Raw genomic sequence first — 8,929 nt, forward strand, 5'->3', positions numbered from 1 at the left:
TGAAGAAAGGTGGAGAGTTTCTTCTGCATTTATGTCCTAGGTATTATACCACAGATGGTATCATCACACACAAATTGCAATATATTTCACTATGCCCTTGGGACAGCAACTAATAGCATCCACATTCGCTGTGAATGCAAGTCTATTCTTGCCCCATGAACTTCTTCCTGTTACTTTTCAATTTTCAGTAAGTTTAGAGCTTCAGACCAATGAAAGGGGTTTTCTGAACTTTTCCTTTCACACTTGTTCTTTTAATGTCAGTTATCGCTACTGTGTCTAAGTTCACTAACTTCTGTACATTTGTATTATTTTAATCAGCTTCTTGGTGTTTCCGGTTATCATCTTATTGCTAAAATACGTGGGACAAGTATTTCATTCTGTAATCTGTAGGTCATTTCTCCCAACTTTCTTTTCTTGCTTTTCTGGCTGTCCTCTGGCTTCATTTCATGGGGTCACCTTTCATATAGGATACCCCTATCTAATGTTTATTGCTCTGGTTTATCCTTTTGTCCTGGAGCCAAGAATGAAAGAGTTAATTGGGACTTCCAGCTGCTAGCTCACCAGAGTATGGGGACAAGTATCCAGCAATATGTTTTATTTTGGTCTAGGGCAAACTTTGGGCTCTCACTGTGTGTAAAGGCTCACTTTATCTCATATTTCTAACTTGGCACCTCAACATTAAAAACAACTACTTCTGGAAAACTTGAATCCAGAGCTTCAGTGTTAGCTCATTCTCTCCAGTCTTCCACCTGGAATAGGAGGAGATGAGGAAATCTGAGGAGCTAAACTATTTCGGTACAAACCAAACTTTGTTTGGGAACACCCTACATTGCCCTTAGAGGCAGTGTGTTCATGTTCACAATTGTGATGGATTCTGTGTATTCCTGAAGCCATCTCTCAGCACTCTGTCCCACCTCTGGCATTCTGCTCTCTCGGGGGTCTCTCCTTTACCACCTTCCATCTACCGTAACACCTGGTGCTGTCTCCTCTCCAATTCTCCTCAGCTGTGTGGAGTTATACTTTATATTTCTTTACTCTCATTTCAATGGATATCATAAGCAGATACATGTAGTAACTACATGTAGTCACATGTTACTACATGGAGACATGCATTTCTAATTATTCTCATCACCTTCCTGGAGTTGGTACATAAAGAACGAACTCACTGTGTGAGCCATAACAAATCCCATATCTCTTCCAAGGGCCATGTCCACATCTGTGAAATGACTACATGGCACTCATGATGTCCAGGGTCCCCTCCCAGCTGGAATTCTTAGGGTTATGTTTATCTTGAATTTTGAGTCTCACATCAAGCTACCCTAATTGCTTAGAAGACAGCCCAGAGAGATGACAGGCAATTTTATCCCCGAGTAATTCAATGAGCCTGGTTTTATACCTGACAGCTGATCGCTCTCTGAGGGCCACAAAAAGGTCACTAGTATTAAATGGGTGCTCACCCTGGCTTGTTTTCCAACATATTTGATCCTCAGCTTTCTATGTCTCACTCAAAAATAAATAGATAAAGGAATCAACTTAGCATAGGAGAAAGAAAGAATACCAGCCAGAGTCTTAGGAAACCTGGGTACAAACTCATCTTCTACCACCAACAATGAAGCGGGAGTGAGTTCTTTAGGTTCTTTGAAATTGAATTCCCCACTGGGAAAACTCAGGATAACACAGTATCCCAGGATACAGAAGGAATTTCCATGTGTGTCTGCACTAACCCATTACAGCCTAAATCCAGTGGGCCTTGGTTAAGTGTTGTGCAGAGCAATGTTGTATTTGGTTTACCTGACTGTAACTTCAGTTCCAATCTCAGACACCAAATTCACCTGTGACAAAGCATTAGACAATAGTGAGAGGATTTAAAAACAAAGATCCTCTCCTCCAAAAGGAAAGGATCATCCATCTGGCCAAGAGCCCAGAGCCCAGCCGCAAGCACAGTGGCAATGAGTCACTGTGGATATCTTTGGATATCTTTGTTCTGGAGGAGCCAGTGCTTTGGGTCAGCTTACGCCTCCCTCAGGCCCACCTTCAGAGCTATTATGGTCATCTTTCCATTCAAGAAAAAAGCTTGCTAAATATATACTAGTCAGGCCTTATTCTTCTCTCTCTGATCATTCAGTCGAGTCTAGGATGGAACATTGTACTTTTTTTATAGCTCACACATAGAGATAGCCATCCTCATGCACTTCCAATCCTCTTGCCTCTAGTGCAATTCATCTTGCCATAATTTTAATTTTTTTAAAGCACAACTGTATTCATGACACTCATTTGCCTAGACACACCATTGAGACCTTCCGTACCAGTCCATAGCCTGGCATTTAAGACTCTGTAATCTAGTTATTCCTTACCTTTTTCACCTCTCTTGCCCACAAAAACCCCAAACCAAGTACAACTGAGATAAGTTATTGTCTCATCATATTTTAACTTCCCTGCTCCTTCCGGCCCCAGGGCCTTTGCTTAGGCAGCAGTTTTCCTATCTCTGATTCTCCAGTTAGGGACTTAGAGTTGGGCACAGATCTTGTGCATGGGGCAGTGACTAGAACAGGACAGGTATAGAATGTTACGTCTATTCTCTGAGAATATCTGTGAACAAAGTGCTTGTTCCTTCTTCTGTCCTCAGGAAGTCATTGTGGGGCCAGACACTACCTCCTATAGCCTGGCAGATCTCAGCCCATCTACCCACTACACAGCCCGGGTCCAGGCACTGAGTGGATCTCTGAGGAGCAAGCTGATTGAGACCATCTTTACCACAAGTAAGGACCGCAGGACGTGACTGGGTCTTGAGGTCTAACTTTGTGACATTGAACCAAGCCTCCACCTTCCATTTGGCTTCGGCTTTGAACGTTTCAAACATGTTTCTGAAAAGTATCCATCTTCCGCTGCTGCCTGGAAGTCCAGGGAACGTGGATGCTAAAGGCTGTGGTGTCCATGGGAGAAGGGAAGAAGAATAGGCTGAGTGGCTCTGGGTTCACGGGCCATCGCTCCTCTTCCTCTGCATGTCCCAGGGAAGGAGGTTCCTTCTCCTCCATTGACCTCATCTCTGTAGAAGGGGATTAACAAGGGCACCTGCACAAGGACCCGTGGGAGTGAATCAGCTCTCCTTTGAATTCCTAGCTCAGTCGAGTTCAATCTAAGCCCAATTTAAGTCCCCTTCTTCTTTAGCTTTAATGTTTACAAGGCCTGGGCCATACAAAAAATCTCAAATAGTCTTATGATCAAGCTGGCCTAGTAGGCCATGCCTCAGTTTCCTCGTTGGGAAATGGGGGCTTCCAGAGACTTCCTGACCAGGGCAACTATCTTGGAGTCAACGTTGGGCTCAGATGTCCTGGACCAGAGCTCCCACCCTCCTCCTGCACTTAGCACTGGTCATCTTCGCAAGAAGCAGGCTAGTGAGCTGTGCACTGGTGAGTGCAGTGCCTGACAAAGGCTGTGCAGCACCTCCTGCCTTTCACTCTTCCCTGGACAGTGGCATGTGCTGAGGAAGGTTCTTCCTCTTCACCAGATCCAAGGCCATGTGCCAGGAACACGAGAGCATCGTGTGCCCTCAGGGTGCTCTCAGACTAGGGCTGTGAAATGAACAACAACACAATTTATGCTGCAATCCCAGGTGATGGTAAATACAGCAAGGAGAGGTTGTGAGAATTCCTAAGACCAGTACTCTCTGGTGGCCTGCTAAGCAGAGTGCCAGGACTGTCCTGTCCATCACTTCTTTCGTGTGTGTGTGTGTGTGTGTGTGTGTGTGTGTGATATCATTTCACTTGAAAATCCCCCAGGTGTCATTACTATATGTAGGATTTCTAGGCTAAGATTCTCTAGTATCAAATAAGAAGCCAGGCATCCGTGGCTCATGCCTGTAATCTTAGCTACACAGGAGGCTGAAATCTGAGGATCACAGTTCAAAGCCAGCCTAGGCAGGAAAGCTTGTGAGGCCTGTTATCTCCAAGTAACTACCAAAGGAAAAAAAAAAGAAGAAAGAAGGGGGTAGAAGAAAAAGGAAGAAGAGGAGGAAGGAGGAGGAGGAAAAGGAGAAAGAGGAGGAGGGGGAGGGAGGGAAGGAAGGAAGCAAAGGAAGGAAGGAAGCAAGGAAGCAAGCAAGGAAGGAAGAAAGGAAGAGAGGGAGGGAGGGAAGAACGGGAGGAAGGAAGGAAGCAAAGGAAGATAGCAAGCAAGGAAAGAAGAAAGGAAAGGAGGGAGGGAGGGAGGGAGGGAGGGGAAGTAGAGCTGTGGCTCAAGTGGTAGAGCACTAGCCTTGAGCAAAAAACTATAAGGCACTGAGTTCAAGCCCCAGCACTGGCATACACATACAAAAAAGCAAGTGGAGAGTTCAGAACTCAGGTCCTTGACTCAGAATCCTCTGAAGAAGCTGATGATGTATTCCTGGTGTGGACAAAGCTATACATTTGTCTGAAAAGCTCAAAGCTCTCAAGGTTTCATGAGACTCTCAAAGAAGCCTGCACCTTAATAGGATGCCCTGGTCCACCGTGTACCATCCTTGGAGTGCTAGAATGCACACACTAGCCAGTACCTGAGAATTCACTGGGTGCTATTTGATGTAGCAGGTGGAACCAGGTTAACTTCACACCACAACCCTCACAGCAGTAGTATGAGACCATATCTATAACCCCTACACCATAAGGCAGACTTTCCCTTCTTCTTGCACATGAGGGAATAAAGACCATTCCTGTTGCTTGCTTATACACACTTAAGCTGCAATCAGCAGTCCTTCTGCTCTGAAAGTTATTTTTCTCCTCCTTTTGTAGTTGGACTCCTGTATCCATTCCCCAGGGACTGTTCCCAAGCCATGCTGAATGGAGACACAACCTCTGGCCTCTACACCATTTATCTGAATGGTAACAAGTCCCAGGCACTGGAAGTGTACTGTGACATGACTTCTGATGGAGGTGGATGGATTGTGAGTATTCAAGGTGGACTCCTGGGCCCTCAGCCATGGGAAAGGGGGCTGGGCACACAAGGAAAGGGGTAGGCTATGTCCTCTGTGCAAAACCTTTCATAACACAATGGCTCATACTTGGAAATCTCTTTAAGCAAAGGAATGAAAAGAAGCTGAGGATTAAAACAATAATGCTAAAAAATTTTTATAATGTACCTCATCTGAGCCTCTTCAAATTCTGATAAATAAAAGAGGGTGATCATAAAATCCACTAAATTTATTAATTAGCAGCAACCAATCACTTACTATCAACTAGGCATTATGCTAAGAGTTTGATCGGAATTCTTCCAACCCCCTTATTGTATGAGCTGAGTTATACATTTTTTGTTTTGTTTTGGGTCTGGTCATGGGGCCTGAACTCTGGGCCTGGGCTCTGTCCCTCAGCTCTTCAGTTCAAGGCTAGCGCTCTACCACTTGAGCCACAGTGCCACTTCTGGCTCTTTTCTTTTTGCTTATATGGTGCTGAGGAATCGAACCCAGGGCCTCATGCATGCAAGGCAAGCGCTCTACCACTGAGCCACCTTCCCAGCCCCTGAGTTATACATTTTTAACCAATAAACTTTAAGAGTTCAAAGGTTCACAGCAAAATTACTGTCCAGTTTCCATCTACTTCCTGCTCCAGCATACCATCTCCACCATTATCAGTATCCTGCACAGAGGAATTCATGTATTAGCAGGGACAAAACTACCTGGATACATCATGAGCCCCTAAAGCTGAGGGGACATTTTCTGTCCCTATTTTTCAAGAGAGACTATGTACTCAGAGAGGGCAGGTGACCTGCTCAAAGTCATATGCAAATTAGTGATGGACAGATCTGGGAATATGGTTTTTTTTGGTTTTGGTTTTGGTTCTTTGATGGTCATAGGCCTGAACTTTGGGCCTGGGCGCTGCCCCTCAGCTCTTCACCTCAAAGCTAGTGCTCTACCACCTGAGTCACAGAACTACTTCTGGCTTTTTCTGCTTATGTGGTGCTGAGGAATTGAACCCAGGGCCTCATGCATGCAAGGAAGGCACTCTACCACTGAGCCACCTTCCCAGCCCCAGAATAGGTATTCTTTTCACAGCCCAATGCTATTTGCTCAAAACAATTCCTTCTCTTTCCTTTAGTACCTTAAGTATGCTCAGATTCATCAACTGTATTTGTAGGTATTTCTGAGACGCAAAAATGGACGGGAAGACTTCTATCGCAACTGGAAGGCATATGCTGCTGGATTTGGGGACCGCAGAGAAGAATTCTGGCTTGGTAATACAGCCCTGCATGTCTGTTTCTAAAGTACCCATTTCTGCCCTCCATTTCATTTGTCCTAGCTCATATGTTCAAGAGGGGAGAGAAAAAGATTATGGAGAAAGGAAGGAAGTCTCGGACACAGATATCACAGAACCTCAAACTCCCAGGACCAAGTGCTCTGGGTTATTAAAAATAAAAATTTAATCAAGAAGGAACTTTATGAATGTACCTTAAACATTCATAAGCTTGTCTTCACTGGTAACTTGGCTACCTTCCTTCTACGTGTCAGGCACCTGACACTTAGGAGCCATAACCTTACAGCCATAACCTCTTATCTACAACTCCCTTACAAAGTGCAGAATTCCCTCTTATACATGAGGAAACTGATCCTCAGAGAGCTGGAATGGCTTATTCATGGTAGTCTAGCCAATGAGCAATTTAAAATCTTCCAAGCCAGCACTGCAGTGCTGTCTACATATCCATCATCCATCAACCCATCCATCAATCGTCCACCCATCATCCATCCATCAATCCATCTATCTGTACCACTCATAGTTTTCCATAATCTATCTGCACAGAACTCTCGTCTATGCACTGCTGTGGGAGCTTAGAAAAGTACATTCCAACATCATCCATTGTCTTCCCTTTGTAAAGTGCTTTAGAAGGAGAAAGATATATTCATTGTCTTACTGCCTGTGACCTTTGCAATATATTAGGATATTGGAAGAGCGAAGATGTCAACCCAATTTTATCTAAGTCTTAAGAAGCATCACCTGTTTTCCCTGGTATGGTACCAGTGACTAGGACACATTTCAAGGCCAAGTCTTTCTGACACTCTGTTCAGTGACCCAGCTGCAGCTCTTACAGGAGAAAATAGAAATGATGGCATGAGTCACTTTTTCCCCTTAAGCAACCCTTGCCTGTCATCCACAGGGCTGGATAACCTGAGTAAAATCACAGCCCAAGGACAGTACGAGCTGCGTGTGGACCTGCAAGACCATGGCGATACAGCCTATGCTGTCTATGACAGGTTCAGCGTCGGAGATGCCAAGACGCGTTATAAGCTGAAAGTGGAGGGCTACAGCGGGACAGCAGGTAATGGGGCAGCCACACCTCCTAAACCATGGATGACTCCTTCCCTCCTTCCTTCCTTCCTTCCTTCCTTCTCTCCCTCTATCCCTCCCTTCCTTCCCTTTATTCTTTTCCTTCTTCCCCTTTCTTCCTTCTTTCCTTTCCTTTCTTCCCTTCCTTCTTTCTCTTTTTTCCTTCCTTTCCTTCCTTTCCTCCCTTCTTTCACTAATCCATCCAGTCAACAAACCCTCAAGTACTTCAATACATCCTAGGTGTTAGGCCAGAAGAATTGAAACCAAAATAGATCAGGTGACTGTTTTAGTCACTAAAACAATGTGATGGGAAAGAGCCATCAAGCCTGAATTATAACTACTCTCACTTTAAAAAAAGAAGTGCTTTAACCCCTTTTAAAAAAAAAGTCAGTTATATACACTGAAAGAAAAAAGTAAGTCTCCCAAACCCTTAACTTCATGTAATGCAGTACTTTTCTGCTATGGGCATCTGCCCCCTGGGGGTCCTGCTTTGTGGGGCTGCTGCTGACACAGGATGCCTGGGTGGAGCTGAGAGAAGTATTGACCTTTTTTCAAGTTCCCTGGAGGTGCAGTTGTTGCTGATGTTGCTGGGGACTGCCTTTCAAGTAGCCCTTTTATTCCCTATGTGCATCAGAATGCTAATTCTAGTGCTGAAGATTCCTCTGACTTGAAATGGCCTTTGTGCAGTTTTCTGGCTCCACATCACAGGAAAAACAAGGATCAACATATACTAAGGCCTACAAGAAAGCATTCTCTTTTGTATTGCTCTCATGTAATAGTCACTGAAACCTTTCAGTTGGTATAAAGGGCAGGACAGGACATCTCAATGCTTTGCCCAAAGAGAAACAGCTTATAGGTGATGCATACATGATCTATAGGTCTTGGTAACATGGAAAAGTGAGATCTGAGCATACATGCCTATGCAAGCCATGCCCTCCTTGAGCAGCATTGTTTGTTCTTATGAACATGGAAGACTGATTCCATAGCAAATCCCAAACCCTTTGGAGCTCTAAAAGGAAACAACTAAAAAAAGGAAAAAATCTCCAACTATGGGTGGCCAAATCAGGGCACCGTCTAGGGAGGCAGAGTTGTTCTGGTGACAATGGAAGAGAAAGAGCCAGGAATGGAAATTAGTTCCTGCATGCTTCAGTGCATTCTGAAATTTTATTACTTGACAATAAATACCTGTCTGGTGGCAATGGCTTCCAGGAAGGAAGATAGTGTTTTGTGGCACACAAATCCACCAAGTGGCGGAATGGAACGTGGCTCCTGTCCACTCTATTTCCAGGGAGAGAATGCACCAGTACTAAGACAACAGTGGTCAGCTGGAACAGCACTGTGTGCCAGTCTCTAAGAGAGCATTCTGTCTCCTCAGTATCTACTGCCACCTCATGCCCAGGGAGCTTTATCAGTCTCTCTGAGAACTTGGCTCCCAGATATCAGTATGGAATACCTGGGATTCTTTGAATATTTGTGCACAGTACCTGACCAGCGGGGGAGACTGTAGGAACAAAAAAGAAATGACATTGCCCCATTTGTGAGGAAATGGAAAGACTTGGAAAAAATTATATTAAGTGAAGTAAGCCAGGCCCAAAGAAACATAGGTCCCATGGTTTCCCTTATTTGCAATATCTAGTATA

The 8,929-nt window shown here is 44.5% G+C and overlaps 1 protein-coding gene across 1 annotated transcript in view; it reads left to right on the forward strand.

The window, feature by feature from the left end:
* The window catches only part of Tnc (tenascin C), a 111,283-nt gene that overhangs the window by 44,079 nt on the left and 58,275 nt on the right, over positions 1-8,929 (forward strand). The window contains exons 20-23 of the mRNA XM_013030110.1: positions 2,627-2,759; positions 4,767-4,918; positions 6,105-6,201; positions 7,120-7,281. Of these exons, the coding sequence (XP_012885564.1) occupies positions 2,627-2,759; positions 4,767-4,918; positions 6,105-6,201; positions 7,120-7,281 (544 nt within the window). The remainder of the gene's footprint in view (positions 1-2,626; positions 2,760-4,766; positions 4,919-6,104; positions 6,202-7,119; positions 7,282-8,929) is intronic.

The sequence above is a fragment of the Dipodomys ordii genome, unplaced genomic scaffold (genome assembly GCF_000151885.1).
Source record: "Dipodomys ordii isolate 6190 unplaced genomic scaffold, Dord_2.0 Scaffold127, whole genome shotgun sequence".
Lineage (NCBI taxonomy): Eukaryota > Metazoa > Chordata > Mammalia > Rodentia > Heteromyidae > Dipodomys > Dipodomys ordii.